At 40.1% G+C, this 20,354-nt stretch overlaps 1 protein-coding gene across 1 annotated transcript in view; it reads right to left on the minus strand.

Annotated features, from left to right (window-relative positions):
- Positions 1-222: 222 nt before the first annotated feature.
- LOC149280687 (polypeptide N-acetylgalactosaminyltransferase-like 6) overlaps positions 223-20,354 on the minus strand; it is a 537,937-nt gene continuing 517,805 nt past the window's right edge. Inside the window, exons 12-13 of the mRNA XM_089500181.1 lie at positions 19,370-19,519; positions 223-390 (exon numbers count right to left, since the gene is read on the minus strand). Of these exons, the coding sequence (XP_089356307.1) occupies positions 223-390; positions 19,370-19,519 (318 nt within the window). The remainder of the gene's footprint in view (positions 391-19,369; positions 19,520-20,354) is intronic.

Consider the following 20,354-nt stretch of genomic DNA (forward strand, 5'->3'; position numbering starts at 1 on the left):
TCAGACTGACCCTTGACCAGCAAGGAAATTAGGTTTCACATTCTCAGCAGCTGCACACTTTCATCCAAGTTCTTTGGATATGAAGACATCTCGTGGCATGTGGCATATTGTTATTATTCTCGAAAGAGAATTCACGGCTCTTGGAAAACAAAACAAAACATAAAACATGACTCCTGTAACTCAATTGTAGTCTTTTGTTTATGATACAAGAAGTTGTGTTTCCTAGGAATTATTATAAATGTTGAATTTCTGTAGTATTGTCATGTTAATGTGCTCAAAAATCCACTGCTGCGTCTCAGATAAAGGGTCACATCTGTTCATGAATAATTTCTTTTCAGCTGGGTTGCAGTCGATACAGCTGTTGCTTACAGGATGGAACAAACTTTTATCCTAAGGGGGGAAAAAAGAAAATGATTTTGTTAAAATATTTCTTAAAGGCTTTTAATGAATTATGTAACGTCAAAATGTTTCAGATGCTATAATTGGTTAGGATTTTTTATGAGGACAATTTATTTTTTAGCAAATGAACAGACACGGGTCAATGATGGTCCCACAGTAGAGAGGACCCATTCATTCACATTTGCATGCTTCCATTCTGGTGTATAACCCACTCCTTAACAGGTTCCAATGTCCTTTATGTCTAGCACTCAAGGATTAAGCAAGATGCATATGCAATTGGGAACACATCTTATCACCTCCTCCTGCTAGACACTAAGAACATTGGTGCAAAAGTGTCCACCTTCATACTGGGGTCCAGGTTCAACTTTCTATATGAGATCCCTGTAATCCCATTCCAAAAGCATGCATCATGGAAGCCATGGCTACATATTATGGAAATGGTAAGCATCTGATTTGCTTATCATCAACTTCATTTAAATAATTTTGTGCAACATTTTGAGAAACAGGTATCTAAAATATATTTACAAGCAAATATTACAAGCATCTAGCACACCGGGCAAATGGGTCTGTGATTAACAGCACTTTAAACTAATCTTTTCCCGTACCTGTGTATATCCATAAGGGTGGCCACATATTGCAAAAGTGTACTGCGTAGTTGCACTATTTATCTGCAACTCGTCATAGTCAAGTCATAAGTGCCAAGGCCAACTTTACCGTGGCAGTTTGTACAATTCAGCAATATTAGTAAATGCCCCCTGTCACACAAATACCACTGAAATTCCCCTAAAATTTAATTTGTGGAGGAAATGGCAAGTGAAAATACCTTTGTCACCTTTGCCCTAAAGTGACCCCTCTGTTTTAGAAGACTCTAGCCTTCATAGGATAAAATTGGGTAAGCCACAAAGTAATGTAATCATGAAACACTGACATTAATATTAAAATGCAGTTGCTGGAGTTACTTTTCTTTGTCGAAATGTTTTGCGACTCTGTTTGGTTTTCAGTAGTGGCGTATTTATTAGAGTAGCTCAATTGTCTAGATTCAATTATACAAAATCAGCAACAGATTAATTTAGGATGTACCTCTAGGCACAAAGCTTTCAAGGACATGAATTGATTACACTGTGAAGTGCCCATTCTGATTCGGTGATTGAAATGAATAGTTACTCAATCTATTCAAATTTAAACACAATAACAAATAAACAAATAAAATGTATTCAGATTTTAACATTTAGGCTTGGTGGCTGACAGCCCTTAATTATTAGCCAATTATAGCCATTTATTTAATCTAGATAATAGGAGTGTCAATCATTAGTACATTTGTTATTAGAAATAACACATTTAGTGCTGCACAATATTGCTTGATTGCAATTATTTTAATTGGAGAAATATGGCAGGTCTGTGGTACCTCAAGATCCCAATAGGCAGTGCTGATTTTCTAGAAGAAAAAGTCATCCTATTTTAGGCCATCATTTAGCGCTTGATAAGTTTTGCTTTCTCACTCACTCCGTATTATTCCATAAACACTAAGGTCTAACACAGGCATGTCCGGACTAGAGAATAAAACTGGCCGTGGTCCTTTAATGCCAGCAATATATGACATACATATGGTCACTTGCTGGTGTCCGCATGCTATGCTCTTACACTCTCGAAGCATGTGGCTGCTTGTATCAATCTAGTGAACGCACATTAAAAGAACAAATCTGCTGCATGGTAGCAACACTGGCCCACTGGGCATTTGCCCATTCAGTCAGATGGTCAGTCTGGGCCTGCATGCAGCGCACAACAAACGGTTTTTGGATGTCCTAGCACATAATTCTTAGCCTGTTTTCTGGCCCTTGAGGACTGGAGTTTGACTTGGAGTTGAGGACCAAGTATATCCTTGGTCCAAAGTATAAACTGATGCCAGGCTACTGTAATCCATGCAGTTTCCACTTCTACTGTTGGTGAATAAACGCATTCATGCTAAAACAATTCTGTCTCTACTACTACAGATAACAGAGTTTCAAAATAATTTATTATACAAAAAGCTTGTTCCTCTTGTATGGTTCACATGACCAAAATGTATTTTGTACTGTGACTGCAAACTTAGCTCTTTTCAAATACCACATATTAAAGTTAACTAAATGTGTATATATTACACTTGAAAAGGCAGGTGCTCATTACCCTAAAGCTACTAGTTTTATCTTTAAGAAAAAGAGCCATGTTATGAGACATAACAGGCAGTAAACGGACTATGAATAATCTATGCAAGGGAGTCTCCCAGTCAGGTTTCCGTATGTTTGACTGTAAATTACTATAAATTATGAAAGAAACCATGTTAGAACAATTAAATTGCAGAAGATTTCACAAAGTAGGGAAAAACAACTTGGAAGTTGTCCAGATACATATACCTAATATATGCAACCAGGACTGACTGTCCATATCGGGACAATATAATGAATTAAAAAGATAAGCAGATAAAGTTATATATGGGGGCCCATCTCTTGCTAGGAAACCAACAGAGTTTAGCCTTGTATGAAATATACACCGATCTGTCATAACATTATGACCACATGCTTAATATTGTGTAGGTCTCACTTCTGCCCCCAAAACAGCCCTGACCCGTCCAGGCATGGACTCTGGGCTCTAGACCTCTGGAGGTGTGCTGTGGTATCTGACACCATGACGTTAGCGGTAGGTCCTTTAAGAGCTGTAAGCTGCGAGGTGGGGCCTTCATGGATACATCTTGGTGCCATGTGTTCTCCAGGTAAGCGATGCACACGCACCTGATGTAAAAGAAAGTGTGATTCATCCGACCAGACCACCTTCTTTCATTGCTTTGTGGTCCAGTTCGTATGCTCACATGCCCAAGTAGGTCCTTTTGGCAGTGGACAGGGGTCAGCATGGGCATCCTGATTGGTCTGTTGCTACGCAGCATTGTGTATTCAGACACCTGTCATTAACTTTTTCAGCTATTTGAGCTACAGTAGCGCATCTGTTGGATTTAACCACAGTCCAGCCTTCACCATCTACATGCATCAATGAGCCTTGGCTGCCCACGACCCTGTAGCGCATTCCCCGGTCTTCCTTGCTTGGGCCACTTTTGATAGCTACTGATCATTGCAGACCGAGAACTCCCCACAGATGCTCTGACCCAGTCTTCTAGCCATGTCAAAGTCGCTCAGATCCTTCTGCCTGCCCATTTTTCGTGCTTCTACAGGAACTACATCTACATCAACTTTAAAGACGAAACGTTCACTTGCTGCCTAATACATCCCGCCCACTGACAGGTGCTATGATAATAAGACTATCAATGTTATTCACTTCATTTGTCAGTGGTCATAATGTTTTGGCTGATCATTGTATGCCACTTAGTATAATGTGATGTATACGACCATGTACTAAGGTCATTTTGTATCATACCAATGGTATTGTCAAAGTACTCTGAAGTCTGGCTTTCAGTACTTGGAATAACCATCCTCTTTTTAATGTTGACTCCTGAGCCTTGCCGATTATTACTGCTAATGTGCATATCATATCAGCGGGCTATAATAATGTGTCTGGGCAATGACTACCTAAATACTGAGACGGTAATTAGATATGATTATGTAGCAGTTAAAATGCATAACACTCCCAGTTTGTGATTGGAGATAAGATGGCATGCTTGTGAGAATGCAGTTTATTGTAGTAATGCACAGAAAGCCCCATTTAGATATGATTTTCTTCTGCAGAACAGCACAGAATTCTGTTGGCATATCTTTATGGACTGGTAATAGCTTTTATGTTTTATGTGCATTTAAGTTTCCTTTTATGGAGAATCTAATAGCTGCAATGAAGTACCGCAGATGGTATTTCAGTATTGCCTGATGATAATTTTGCAGTTTTTAGGTACTGTTAAGGACAGAAGTAGTCAGACTGGGAAAATATAAAACAAAGGTACACTCATGGAATCAATAATAATAAGGAGTAGCCCATTTTTATCAAACTATGTGACATACAGACTTCCAGATTACACAATTACATCCAGAATCACAAATTAAAATGTATTTTTTGAATGTTGTAATGTTAATGTACATGTCACTTCCTTGCTATTATTACTAGTCCTAATTATCCAACTGTACATAACATCTGAAGGATAGTGATGTATTTATAAGGGCTGCTGACCTCAGCACCACCCAGCTACCACTCCTCCCCAACATTGCAATCATAGCCCAACTCATATTTACTTGGGGATCCTTTGTGGTAGTCTAGTGGTGCAGAGATCTGCTTCTCTTATGGCACAGACCACTGTTACTTGAACCTTGATACCACATCATTTCTCTGCTTGGCACTGGGGCATAAGGAAGTAACTAAGATCTGGGCCAGAGAAACACATTTATCCTCTGCTTCACTCCTCCGGTGACTTTCCTGATATAAAGCAGGGGAAACACATAAATCTTCCCTTGCACTCCATTGATGACTAATGACACAAGCATATGATGCTAAAATACCACCTTGGCACTGACAGTTCAGCAAATCTGGACAAGTCATATATCATCCCTTGTAGAGATTATCAATATAATAAGGTAAGCAACTCAAGGAAAGTAAAGCAAACATTCCATAATCACATTTTCTTTAAAGATATCAATGTTTATTTTTGCATTAAAAGGTAAAACAACAAGAGCACCAATGTCTCCATCTCGGATTGACCCTATGGCATGTTTTACTAAAGACCGAGGAATTGTAAGTCTCCTTTCTTAACCCCGACACCGTATGTGTATGCCGTTTCCATGGCTTCTATTCAGCCAGCCACTCAAACACCTCTATGCATGCTATTTCCAAACACATTTCCTGGCAATCATTATATTTCATAGTGTTGATAGCTGTTCTCATTATCTTGTTCCTGGAGATCGGAGATGACCTGAACTTTTTACTGTGTATACACATGAAAGAGAATAATTTTCTGGATTGTCAGTACCTCAGATTCAAAGCCGTTACAATTTCTAAGACTATGACCTAGTCTCTGGTAGATGCTCTGGGGACATATTAATGCTTATCTGCATGAATACAAAATATATAAAATGGGCCCTTGAATAAATACCATTCATTTAGGTTAATAAGAGTCTGTAACTCTCTCCTTTAAAACGAGCTAAAACCATGTAAAGGGATGAGGTCCTTAAACAAGTGACACATTTATCACCGGTAACAGAGCACACAGTATCCATCCATGCTGCTGGCTTAGTTACTTATACCGTTAATAAAAAAGAAATGTGCATTCCATGCATGGTTCTATGTCACAGCTCACTCATTATACCATACATATTACTGTAAAATTACCAAGAACCCTTTTCTAGGGATTACAGGATACAATTGCAGTGTATTATTTTAACGTATTCATACAGCCCCATGATATTCTACAATGCTACACTACGGGTAAATGGGAAATAAAACACGAGGAGGATTGAGCTTGTCCAGTTCCCATTGATATTTTATAGAGCTCACACAAGACAGACAACCTTTACAGATAACTTTAAGCACTTAGACAGTTAGCTCAGAGTCTGTCTGTCAGTTTTCATTGCCCAAAGCCCTCTTGTCATTGATACAGTTCCATTTTTATTAAGTTGGGCAATGCTTTTCCTATGGTTATAGTAAGGGCTGTGGATTTTAATATTTAATTAAGCTTTTCAATGTTTTTTTTTTGCGTTAATTTCTTTTTTGACCATCTAGGACATATGACTAAAATGCATCAATTCGTGTCTGAATATTTTAAGTGTGTATGTTTCCTTTAGCTTTCATTGTAGCTTTTTTGGAGGCCGTTGTTCTTGATTCTAACCCCCAAGATTTTGATTTTAGACATGGCATTGAATGACAAACCATGCATTTTACTTCTGTTAAAACCAGTTAAGGTTTGGACGGGCCATTTAATCGAGTCCCAGAAGTCTGAATATAAGCTATTTATATTTTCATTATCTAGTTCAATATAATGTTCCCATTTAGTTTTGACAATTTAATTCCCCTAATAATGCAAATCACCTCAGGTTAGAGTATAGTGGACACATTAGTAGCACATTAATTGGATCCTTAGATGGCGTACCTGTGGCTAAGATTCCCCCCACTGGGGCAAAGCTAGCTGCACATAGTGGGGTGATTTAGCAGAAAGGGGAGTATACGTGTGCATTTTAGCCCAGAGCCCTGGTAAAGCAGTGCTTCTTCTAAAGCTCCAAGTGAAATATACCATGCACACAGGTATAGCAGTGGTCTAGAACCATTAAAAAAGGACTGAGTGATTACCCAGTTATAGCATAACTTTTTAGGGATCTCGCTATAATTCTGCTCAGATAATGTGAGGTTACATGACCCTGAGATGACAGCGAAGCTGCCACTATGGTAAGGGGGGGGGGGGTGCGAGAGGTAGTGAGTGAGAGGGTAAGAGAGGGAGTATCTATGAATGTATTAGTGTATATGACCATGAATGTAAGCCTGTGTGTGAGCATAAATATATGAGTGTGTGTTAGCATGGACGTGTATGTTTAAGTGTGTGTGTGCGTTAGCATAGATGCGTATGTGTAAGCATGTAAATGGCAAGTGGTCCCCCACGGTTGTTATGCAACTGGTGAGTTAGCATGAGTGTGTTTTAGCATTAGTAAGTGTATGCATGTTTATGTGTGCTAACATGCATATGCGTGTACATTATTTGAGATGATGACTTCAACTAAGTACGTTTGGAACTCGCCTGAACACGGTAGCTAAAGCCTAGCCTATTACAGTGATTTCCAAATCAGTCCTCAAGGCACAACAGGACAGAATTTCGTAATTACCAAATTGTATTTCAATAGATTCAAATCTCCCAACAGAAAGATTCAAAAAACCTCGACTAGTGGTGTGCCTTGAGCAGTGGGTCGGGAACCACTGGCCTTTTACTCACAAATAGGTAGCTCCTGAAGAAAAATAGTAACTCACTCCTATACATTTATATTGGAACATGGGATAAAAAGCAGGGATAAGCACCAGATGTTTACTAAATAATATATCTCACAAAAGTAAGTACACCCCTCACATTTTTGTAAATATTTTATTATATCTTTTCATGTGACAATACTGAAGAAATGACACATGCAGTGTTGTCACGTGAAAAGATATAATAAAATATTTCTAAAAATGTGAGGGGTGTACTCACTTTTGTGAGATACATTAATACAAGTGTAAACAGAAGCTTCTAAAGACAAAAAATGAGGATGTACATTAGTAAACTTCCTGAGCTAGTGTTTCCATATACATATTTTTTAAAATGTGTTCAAAAATAAACAAAGCTAAAGACAACAAAGATTCATTTAATATTTAATCACTCTAGGATTACCTTGCAAGTAAATATTTTATGAGACTATTTGTGTATAGTAACCCTGAGGACTATGTGTCCTTATTAAATACATTTTAAAGCAAGATCATCTTATTATAGTTGTGAAAGAGTATCCATCCCATGGTATATATTTCACTGCATCATTGAGAATACTTAAATATATCAACACAAATATTTATGCAGTTACTTAATAATGAGCTGTGCTTCCACAGTACAAATGTATGTGATCATGAAGAGTTATTTTTTAGCAATATTTCACTAAAATTGCAAGAGAGGTCTATATTCTTGGGAGCTAACTAGCTTGACCTTGTCTTGCTTCTTTTTTGGAATGGCTCTGAGAAAAAAGATACTGCAGCACAATTCCAAAAATTCATTTAACCCCTTACAGCCCCCTACGGACGTACCGGCAAAAAACTCATCCCAAGAATCCTCTATGGACGTACCGGTACGTCCTGCCCTTCTTCAGTGGCGTCTCCAGCTTTCTTATTTAGGGGGGGCACATGGGGGGCCAGGGACCAAAGTAGGGGGGCAAATAAAAAAACGGTACATATACACTATGTATGTATATATATTATATATATATATATATATATATATACACACACACACACGTTAGACATGCATTTTTAACTACATAATATGTATTTATCTCTTTGAAGTAAAGACCGTGATTGAAATATGATTTCAAAATAACAGCTAAACTGGCAGTTATTTCTCATTCTTTAATATTAGCCCCTGCTGACAATATATATAAATATTAGACCCTGCTGCAGATATATAGAAATATTACACCCTGCTTCTGATATATATTAATATTAACCCATGCTGCGGATATATATTGATATTAGCCCCTGCTGCGGATATATACTTATATTATACCCTGCTGCCCATATACATAAAAATTATACCCTGCTGCCGATATATCTTAATATTTGACCCTGCTACCAGTATATATTAATATTAGCCCCTACTGACAATATATATTATTAGTCCCTGCAGCCAATATATATAAAATTAGCCCCTGCAGCCAATATATATTAATATTAGCCCCTGCTGCCGATATATATATATATATATATATATAAATACTAGACCCTGCTGCCAATATGAATATAAATACTAGACCCTGCTGCCAATAAATATTAATATTAGCCCCTGCTGCCAATATATGTTAATATTAGCTCCTGCTGCCAATATATATTAGCCCCTGCTGTCGATATATATTAATATTAGCCCCTGCTGCTGATATATATTAATATTGGACCCTGCTGCCGATATATATAGTATTAGTCCCTGCTTCCTATATATAATAATATTAGCCCCTGCAGCCAATATATATTAATATTAGACCCTGTTTCCAGTATATAAATAAATATTAGCCCCTGCTGCCAAAACATATATAAATATTTGCCCCTGCTGCAAATATATATATAAATATTAGACCCTGCTGCCAATATATTTTATAGTGAAAAAATTGGACCCTACCCAAGCATTTCCTTGGGCCCCGCTCAACGCTTCCTTGCATGCAATCACTCCTTCTGCTACCGTACTAAAAAAAAAAATATTTCCCACACTGACTGCAGATCAGGGGAAGACAGTGAGAGTCAGTCCTGCACCGTGACATTGAGAGGTCCTCTCCCCTGTAATCATCCCCAGAGTCCCTTTGTCCCCTCATTCACTAAACCATAGCGCTCTTTTACTTACACCCTGTAGTTCAGGTATAGATCAAACAACACATGGAAACAGCACATGCAACTCAATGAGATTAAAAAAAAACTTGTATTTGCAGGTATACATAAATAATGTATGGAAACATAGCATTGCAGGTATAAACCAACAGAACACACAAACCCAGCACTGCAGGTATATATCAACTGGAAATCACATGTACACTCAGCACTGAAGGTTTAGATCAAATAATCAACACATGGAAACAGCACTCCAGGTATTGATCAACTGAATAAGACATACAAATCCTATATTTGCAGGTAAACATTAATAATGTATGGAAATATAGCCGATACAGATGAACAGAATTACACAAAACCCAGCTTTGCAGATATAAATCAATTGGAAATTACATATAAACTCTGCATTAAAGGTATAGATAAAACCCCCTAAATTACAGGCATAGATCACTGGTCACACACCCCAAAGCCAACCCTGGTGTCCACACTGCCCACATAGAACCTGACCAGCACCCAGATTACACATTATGTCAACTTTGTCCCCAAACAGCTGAACGTACGCCGTTTTTGTCCCATAAAGACCTCTCCCTCCCAATCTATCCTATCTACCCCCTCTCCCTCCCAATCTATCCTATCTACCCCCCTCTCCCTCCCAATCTATCCTATCTACCCCCCTCTCCCTCCCAATCTATCCTATCTACCCCCCTCTCCCTCCCAATCTATCCTATCTACCCCCCTCTCCCTCCCAATCTATCCTATCTACCCCCCTCTCCCTCCCAATCTATCCTATCTACCCCCCTCTCCCTCCCAATCTATCCTATCTACCCCCTCTCCCTCCCTATCTACCACATCTGCCTCCCTATCTACCACATCTGCCTCCCAATCTATCCTATGTACTCCCTCTCCCTCCCAATCTATCCTATGTACCCCCCTCTCCCTCCCAATCTATCCTATGTACCCCCCTCTCCCTCCCAATCTATCCTATGTACCCCCTCTCCCTCCCAATCAATCCTAACTATCCCCTCTCCCTCCCAATGTATCCCATCTACCCCCATCTCCCTCCCAACTATCCCTTCTCACTTCCTATCTACCTCTTCTGACTCTCTAACCCCCTCCTAACTTTCTAACCCCCCCCTAACTTTCTAACCCCCCCCTTTGAAGTTCACTTACCTTGGGCTTGTCCAGCGGTGAGATCGCGAGGTCTCTGTATCCCTGGTTCTGCCGGCTTCACTGCTGGGCGCCGGATATGACGACATATACCGGCGCTCGGCTTGAAATGCCGGCACTGCAAACAAGGCAGAGGCCTCGCGGTCGCGGAGAAGAGTGAGAGGCGCCGAACGGTTGCTGAGAACTTATTCCTCAGCAACCGCTCGGCGCCTCTCACTCTCTCCTCCGGGTCTATAAAAGAAAAAAAAAAGACCGCGTTTCAATTGGGGGGGCACACCGGGGGGCACAGCATGATGTAGGGGGGCCATGGCCCCCTCTGGCCCCCCCCTGCCGACGCCACTGCCCTTCTTGCAGCGGCAGGGACACATCCCTGCCGCTGCACGGGAGATCATGTTGTCATTTGACAGCCTGGACTCCCCCCTGACAGCAGAAGCCAGCTGGCTTTCTGCAACCCGATCTGATGTAACAGCTTCCGGCACGAAAGCCGGAAAACTGTTACATTTTTAAATGCCGATCGCGCGATAGGGCATTCCCTTCCAGGTTGTGCCTCATCGCTCCAATGAGGCACAGACACTGTGATCTCTATGCAAGTCGCAGGGAGGAGAGTGAAAAACCATGTCTCTCACCCTCCTCCCATGCTGAAGAAAGAAATAAATTATAATTTTTTTAAAAAGTGAGCTAAGTGATGTCATTGTGACATCACTGGCATTAATAACATGTTCAAGAGGTCCCTAAGAGGACCTCTAACCATTTAAAAAATATATATATAAAATAAAATAAAAAATAAATATTTTTTTTTAAAAACATATATAAAAAAGATAATAAAAAATTAAAAACCTTACATCCCATTGCCCTGGTGGGAAAATTACCCCAGGCCCCCCAAACTTCACCAAGCAACATGTCCCACAGCACCTCATTTGCCCCTAAACAGCTTGTGAGTGCCACCTTTGCCCCAGTTTATTAGTGACCCCAAACAGCCTGCCTGTGCCATCTTTACTCCAGCTTGTCATTGCCCCCAAACAACTTATCTGTGCCATCTTTGCCCCCCAGACAGCTTGTATTTGCCATCATTGCTCCTTACTCCCCCTCCAGCATACACTCTGGCACACATATGTAAATGTATTTAAATTTACACATGCTAACACACTCCCTCTCACACCACTTACACATAGACATCCATGCTCACACACACAGTACACTTGACATCAGTAGCACTGTGAGTCAGTGACATACATCAAATAGGCCCTGATATTGGTTTCAATACAACACACATTTAAATCCCAAGAGTGATAAAACTGCAATATGTTGTCACAGTAATTGCAACCGGATACAAGTGTGACTAAAATACAAACCACATTTAAGTCTCATTGTCTTAATATTTGCTTTATAGCGGCTGGATGATTAGATAAATGCCTCAGTAATTTTGTTTGCTGTGCACTGAAAGACAATATACAGCTTATTATATTAAATGGCTTTTCTGGTTCATGTGAATCAACTGTAGGATTTGTATACAGAGCTGATTATTCATTTAACACGAGTTTTAGTGAAAGATAAATGAATGGATAAATAAACAGAGCAGCAGTGTGTAAATGGTGGAAACGAGGTATGACTGAAATATATGTAATTAGTATTTAACCTCTGAAAAGCTCCAAACTAGAAGGTACATACAGTATTCGGTAATTCAGTTTCAATGTTTAAAGGTTCAATAAGTAATTTACTATAGTTATGTTTTTATTTCTACATTATACATAGGGCAGGATTCTTCATATGGAAGACTTGGCATGCCCCTAGTGCATCACTTTTTTAGATGTTGAGTAGTATTGGTCAGGGCCGGCCCAAGGCAAAATGCTGCCTGGGGCGAATTTTAAAATGCCGCCCCCCCTTATCTACCCTTCCTCTACCTCCGTCCCTGCCGCCCCCCCATTATCTACCCTTCCTCTCCCTCCGTCCCTGCCGCCCCCCCCCCATTATCTACCCTCCCCCCCCCGTACTTACCTTTCAGCAGTCTTGCGGCAAGTCTCCCTGTTCGGTCTCGGTGCCGGCTTGTAATGCTGATCTTCCGGCACTCAGCATTACAAGCCGGCACCGAGATCGAACAGGGAGACTCTCTCTTTCGCTTTAAAAAAGGGCTTGGGGCGGCAAAGTGCCGCCCCTTCAAAAGTGCTGCCTGGAGCGGTTGCCCCACTCGGCTTCATTGTCGGGCCGGCCCTGGTATTGGTTTTCTGCCCTATCTTTGCTCAGGCTTTGTTCAGCCAAAATCTAAAAGAGAAATCCACTTTGCACTCTGAAGCACGAGTTGGCAAGGGCATTAACTCTCTAGCGTCACTATTCAAGGACCAGTACTAGAAAGTGTCCCCAAGCAAGAAAGGCTAAACTGGCCCTGTATAATGAATAATGACTAATTCATAAAGAATTGTGAAGTCAAGGAGCAGAAACCACAATTCTCCCATACAATTTCCTGATGACTCTCCCTTTAGTGAATAAACCTCACTGGGACTTTAACCTGCATACCTGTGAGTGGCTGCTGCTCAATTAACATGGATGTGACTTGAACTCCCATGTTTTAACATGTTGTGCCTTTGAAATGTGAATCCAGGGTTGATTGAATGATACATCCATAAAGTTCAACTTTACTAATGACTAACTTTACCAAGTGATAACTTGGTCTTATGTATTTTTATGTAACTAAAAATGTATATATTTAAGCATACATATGCTTTTGTATTTGCTCCCAGAGCAAGGCATACTTGGGTTGCCTACATGACATTGATGAACAAGAACAATATTCCTTTTTAGAGAAAAGTTGATTTGTCAAGAGGATTAGAGAGCAGAAACGGATATATTGTAAACCACGGATCTATGTATTTCATTAGGATACAGCAACAGCGTTTTACAATTTATGTCTAGAAAGTGAAGAGCCAGAGTTCTTGAAATTGTTATGAAAGTGAGATGTTCTAGGTGGTTTTCTTAACGTAAACAGGGCTTCAGTTCCTTTGTAAATGATTAAGCTTATTATAAGATTTGCTGAGCAACTGGTGAATTTTCTTGGCAGAATAACAAGGCAAGAGATGTGTGTCTTTGACGCCCAATCATGAGTTTCACATCAGTTATAGAAAAATGTTGAATAAGGGAAGTTCATATAATGATAACACATTCACAACAATATAAAAGGAAGGAAAGGATAACAGCATAACAATCTGGAAGATCTATGGTTCTTGGGTTTAAATAATTAAGTGACTAACATGGGAAGAACGCTGTTCTCTTAATGTGCAAATTGGAATGGTGTAAAGAACATATAGAATGTGTAGGACTGAATGTGCCCGCTAGATGACTGTGTAATAAGCACTTATAACATCTTACAATAAGCAAAATAAAGAGCTGTTACATCAATCAGAACAGAAAGCTATTTCAAACTGTACTGGAATTTACCTCTGTCCCTAGGGGACCTTGAAGAATTACTTTTATTTCTAGGTATTTTTCCCATCAATAGCAAAAAGCTAAAATGCTATGCAGTCACTACTTTAAATCACTGGCTTTTGACACATTCAACGGTAGTGTGTCATTAAACTATTTTCGTAGAAAACACATTTCTAGCTGTAACATTAATACAAAAGAGTTTTCTAATGATTAATCAGCCTTTTAAACTTAAACATGGATAAGCGAACTCCAACTTGCCATTGGAACACAGGAGTGAAGGTTGCTGATAATGGACCTCTTAAAAAGGTAAGATACGGGAGAGCCCAAGTAAGGTAAGGTGAGATCTCCTGCTTGGCCTTAGCGCCAAGTGAATTATATTCTGTGAAAGTTTGACATGGTGTTGTTAAAAAGATGTATTTCCCTTCCATATTGTATCTAATTTACATAAGAGCCTTTTCACTTTGGGGATAGTTAGTCAGCAGGCAATGGCCTATGTCAGGGGCGTCCAACATGCGGTGCGGCCCGCGTGAGATCGGCAGCCAGGATCATAAGAGCCCTGCTGCTTACTTGAGGGAGGGTCCATTCTCTGCTCCAGTCCTGCCTCCTCTGTGGGGAGAACGAGGGAGGCCGCTCCCCCTGCTGAAGTCTGTGAGCGGCATCGAGAGCTGTAGACCAGGTAAGGGGATGGGGTAGGTTGTGTGAATGAGTATGTCTGATTGAAGGAATTAATCTGTGAATGAATGAATTTGTGTGTGTGTGATAGCATGGATGTGTAAGTGCTGCAACCTAGGCATGATGGGACAATGATTGCTGTTAGCAATCACACTCCTATCATGCCAAGTCAGCCAGTACATGCTGAAACCTGGCTAGCTGCCCCCCTTGTGTATTGATGCTGCCAGTAGTATGGGGTCTGCACTTACAGCCACCCTGTACCAGCACGTATTGGCTAACTTGGGATGATAGGAGTGTGATTGCTAACAGCAATCACAGTCCCATCATGCCTAGATTCCAGCATTTACTGGTTGCCTGGGTATAAAAAGAGTGTGTTTGCTGTTAGCAATCACACTCCTATCATGCCAAGTCAGCCAGTACATGCTGAAACCTGGGTAGCTGCCCCCCTTGTGTATTGAGGCTGCCAGCAGTATGGGGTCTGCACTCACAGCCACTCTGTACCAGCATGTATTGGCTGACTTGGGATGATAGGAGTGTGATCGCTAACAGCTAACAGCAATCTGCTAACAGCAATCACAGTCTCATCATGCCCAAGTTCCAGCATTCACTGGTTGCCTGGGTATAAAAAGAGTGTGTTTGCTGTTAGCAATCACACTCCTATCATGCCAAGTCATATTGTTGATTTTTTTTGTCCAATTTTGGTGTGTTACTTTTAATAAAAGTGTGGTTACACACTAAAATTGGACAAAAAATACAATGCCCAGCCAACCAGTACATGCTGGAATCTGGGTATGCCTGAGATTGCTGTTAACAATCATAATATATAATTTTTTTGTACAATTTTGGTGTGTAACTTACTTTTATTAAAAGTGTGTGTGTGGGGGTCATTTTCAGTTTCGGCTAAGTGAACCCTGAATTTTTGGTTTTGGTCCAGAATCCTGCATTTGTAGGCCCAGAAATCCCAGAAATCAGTGAGAGAAAAGTAAAGGTTTTGTGTCATTTACTTTATTTTAATCTGCATATCTTATTAAAGGCCATATTTTCTCTCAGTGAAAAATGAGTGCGGCCCTCGCACGTATACAATTCTGATGAAGTGGCCCACTGCAGAAAAAACTTGGACACCCCTGGCCTATGTCATCTGCTGAATGCTCTATTGTTTGATGACATAATTCCTTCTGGGTGTGGCTACTCCTAGTGCACTCTGATAGGTCCTGCTCAGCTTTTCAAGGAAAAGGCTCTCTGTTCCCTCCATGTCCCAAGCACAGACATTTAAAAATCAATTTAATGAGTTGTTTTCAGGAAAGGATACACAGAACTCCTGAACTTGAAACTCTGAAGGACTGGAATTGTTCAGCCCTGTTTTAGAGCTTTGTTTAAAAAGGGGTAACCTGATCATCACTAACTAGGTAATTATATTTTCTCTTATATAGATGTGTGTGCGCTGAGGCTTTGCCCTGTTGCGGAACTACTACAACAGGCCAGGGCAATGCTATGGAAAGCAGACAAGCAGACCACTGGAGAAGACAGAACAAAGAAGGCAGAAGAAATGAAGAACAAGAAGCAGAGTGTCATGGCTGTGGGTACTGGATTTGGTGGGAGGATGTGCAGGGAGAGGTTGGGGGCTTGAACACTGATTGGTGCAGGTCAGTATAGAAGTGCCTGATTGCAAAAGGCAGTCTGCAACAGCTTTAGGCATCTTTCTAGGAGTCATCTCAAGTAACAGGACTGGCAGACAGCAGTGGCCCGGGGACCTAGCAGACAACAGTAGGCCAATGGCAGGTGTGGGTGGCAGTGGATTCTGGCAGATGAGCCAAGGCCATACACAGATAAAACAATGTACCAAATGTAGTAAATAAATGCAATGTACCAAGGCATGATCCAAAGAATATTCACAGTCCAAGCCAAATGTAAAAACAGGAACAAGGTCCAAAGCCACAGATCAAAACCTGGAAACACACAGCTCAGGCAAACTCATGGCAGGGCCAGGTAGTCAGGAAGTTCAATGCTCCAGCTAGTGGCCAACACTGGTTTTATAGGCCCTTAATTGCCTGACAGCCCCCAGGTGTGACAGGATCTTGAACAAGGATAGCAGGGGGCATGAGGAGACAATAACAGTGACCACAGAGCCTCCTGGTGGAGAGATGTATAGGAGAATAGTCTCACATGACGAGGGTCAGTGGTTCTAATCCTGATGTTCCAGACATGGAGAGAATTACAAAGGGAAGAGTTGACATGGAAAACATAGGTAGACATTGACAGAGAGAGCGAAAGTGTGTTTGGGAGAAAAAACTCAAAGAAATCCAAACAAAAGTAAAGAGCATTTTGTCCTCTCCTCATCTTCAGGCGTTTATACAAATTGATGAAATTGGCAACTTTCTTTCAATTAAAATGTTTACAAATCGGAATGCACAAGAATACAAACTATTCTAGGATAATATTAAGCAGGAATTTGTTTGTGCATCAGTTGATAAATGGAAGACTAATTTATGTTTAAGAGGTTCCAATAACCAGTAAGCCATGTCTCTAAAGCAATTCCTATTCAGTTGTTTAGTTCCAGACTATAACAATGCCTTACTTGCACTCCAGATGAAAGTATAGAAAAAATGGTACCCCTGAGTTCCAAACTCAAACAATATTACCTGGCTCACCCTGGCTCAACAGCTGTTTGCATTGTGTTTATCTATGGCAGGATTTAATGTTAAATTGCTGCCAAAAAAACAGATGTAATTAAATCCCTATAAATTATACGGTATATTTTCAAGGAGCATAACAAACAAATGTAAATTGTGTTTATTTAGATAAGCCATCATATCACAGCTCCAAACATTAAAAATTGTGGTTAAAACAATTCATCATTACCATTTATCCGCTTAAAATATGTACTCCTGATGTTTATCACTTTGAGAGTTGTTTTAAAGACAGCTTAAACTGAGGCATTATTTCAATCAGGAATGCAGGGTTGTACACAGAGGGCACCTGTTTGCTTTGTTTACATTATAAATTAGCATTTCTGGAGCCAACATGTTCCAATGCTATATGCAGAGGCATAACTGGAAACCGCAGGGCTCCGGTGCAGCACATCATGCTTATTTGTCTTCGCGTTCAGAAGATGGCCAGCAGTGGCATCAGCTCAGAAAAGGCAGAAAACAGAGGTAACCCGACACACCCATCTACTGCGCAGAGAAATCTGGCCTTAATGGAAGACCTGTGGCCAAAAAAACACATAGCTCCGACATGAAAGCAAGGCCAGGGACCAGGGGTGTAAATAATAATCACAGGACCCTTGTGCAAAAATTACCCCAGGGCACCCACAACTTCACCAAGCATGTCCCAGAGTGTCACCCTTGCCCTCCAACAGCTTGTGAATGCCACCTTTGTCCCGAAGCAACTTATCAGTGCCACTCTAACCCGTAGACACTCTGCCTGTGCCACCTTTGTTCTCAAAACAGCTTGTCTTTGACTTCTTTGTCCCGTGCAATATACACTCTGGCACACTTACACATGCTAACACACATACACACTCATGCTAACATGCATATACACTCCCTCTCACACCACTTATCTACAACACATACATGCTAACACATAAACACTTACACACAGTCCATCTCACACCACTTCCATGCTCATCTATGCTCACACGCAGCAATTCTAATACAAACTTATACATAGACATTCATGCTCACATATACTCTTTCCCCTCTTGTAGCCTTCCTGCATCTTAACAAACAGCCTGCTTACTACAATCTGAAACCAAGCTCTTGCAAGGTACAAAAGCCTTTCTGCATCATAACAAACAGCCTGCTTACTACCATCTCAAGCCAAGCTTTTGCAAGATAGAAAATAAATTCAAACCCATTTGGGCCACTGTGCCAGATATGCAAACAAGTTTCTTAATTCTTATTTTGTATACTTTTTGTCCTGTATATGTACTAAATATGTATTTTGTTTCTTTTTTGGCAAAATGTTCGTATTTACCTTTTTGCACATTCCTTTGTCCTGCTCCCCTCTGGCCTCTTACAGCCATAAATCCTCCTCAATTTACTTTTTTTTAATATTCATTTCTCTCCCTTTCCCCTCTTCTCTCTTGTTCCCCACTTGCTTTTCATAATAAACAGCCTGCTTACTACATCTGAATCCAAGCTGCCCCATTTAAATTGTACAGCTCAGAATAATTTGTTGGCACTTAATAAATAAAAGGTAATAATAATACATATATACATACACGCACATTCATGCTCACATACACTTATACATAGACATTCATGCTCACTCAGTAAAATGAAACTGATTCTGATTGACAAGCTCATATCACATGTGCCAATTCATGTAACACAAGATGGCAGGTCAAATTCTGCTTCCACAAGCATCTGCAAATGACCAGAATCATCACTTTGTGTCTGTAATGTAATAAAATGGCATTAAGACCAACGTAATATTAAAAAAAATAGTGCTAAACCTAAAATATTGCTATGATGGAAAGTAGATAGAAAACCTGTCCCTTTTAGGCTTTAGTTGAAATATTTAGTATTCGTAGGCAGATCTGAACATTAAACACACAGACGAGACAGATGTGCACTAACCCTTTTTGGGAGATGTGTTAGAATATTATAGAGCTGCATGACACTTTTAGGGCAGACAAAACAGATTATTTTAATTTTACAACTCAGTGTCCTTTGCAAAGTTTTTAGGATTCTTATTAAACAAGTACCTTTCTGTAACTCCACTGCTGATTGCCCTTCATTCCATGACAGTCGTACAGCGTAACAGGGCTGTTATTGGAGATGGCATCAAAGCAGAACTTCCTTGTGTGCATGGGCTCCCCTGGTCGAATGTCTTCTCTCCATCCAAAAGTGAAAAGCTAACGATCAACAAGGTAAAAACAGTGTAAGTAACATCAGACGTACTACCGATGTAATTTCATATTTCTTTGGATTGAACTATGTCTATTAAAATATAATCGGTATTAATACTTCACTATACACACAAGTCTGGTTTTTGATATGAACTCATAACATGCATTATGGCAATAATGTGAGATATACAATTATCTTAAAATTCCCACCTTTGTGATCACAATTATTAGGGTTAAAGGGCTGATATTTCGACACAAAGGACACCATATAGCCTAAACTCATTGCAGGATGCATAAAGTGCATACTCATACACTTTCATTGTTGGGCAACCTTATAAGCAGACAATACTATCTGATATAAAATTATAACTGAATCCGGCATAGAACACTATATATTATTTATCGTACCATCAGTTTTAATGTTCTGTTACCATTTACCATTCCACAGCTACTTTTATTAGTCATGATTCCTCTGTGTTGATATTGTAATTCTAATGCCAGATCTTAAGGAAGTTGTGACGCATCGTTTGGATTGTGCCAGACGTTAGCACTAAGAATTGTTTGCAAAAGCTATTTTTATAACATGGCAACAATTTAATATGGCAGCTCCCACAACAGAACGTTTTATAATTTTAAGGCAAGACAGGAGGCTTCCTATTTTGCATTATCTTCCTTTACTCTCACAGTAGCAGCAAAGAAAGAGTTAACAACATAAGTGGAACAACCAATAGAAAAACATTACATAGGAGCTATATAAACCCCTAAGCCATCCTCCTCTTCTTCTTTCTTTGCTGCTCACCGTAGCTGCAGGTCAGTCCTCTTCCTTTTGTCAATTATTTAA

This window comes from Sceloporus occidentalis, unplaced genomic scaffold (assembly GCF_023333645.1).
Source record: "Sceloporus occidentalis isolate IW3139 unplaced genomic scaffold, rSceOcc1.0.p SCAF_149, whole genome shotgun sequence".
In the NCBI taxonomy this organism is placed as follows: Eukaryota; Metazoa; Chordata; class Lepidosauria; order Squamata; family Phrynosomatidae; genus Sceloporus; species Sceloporus occidentalis.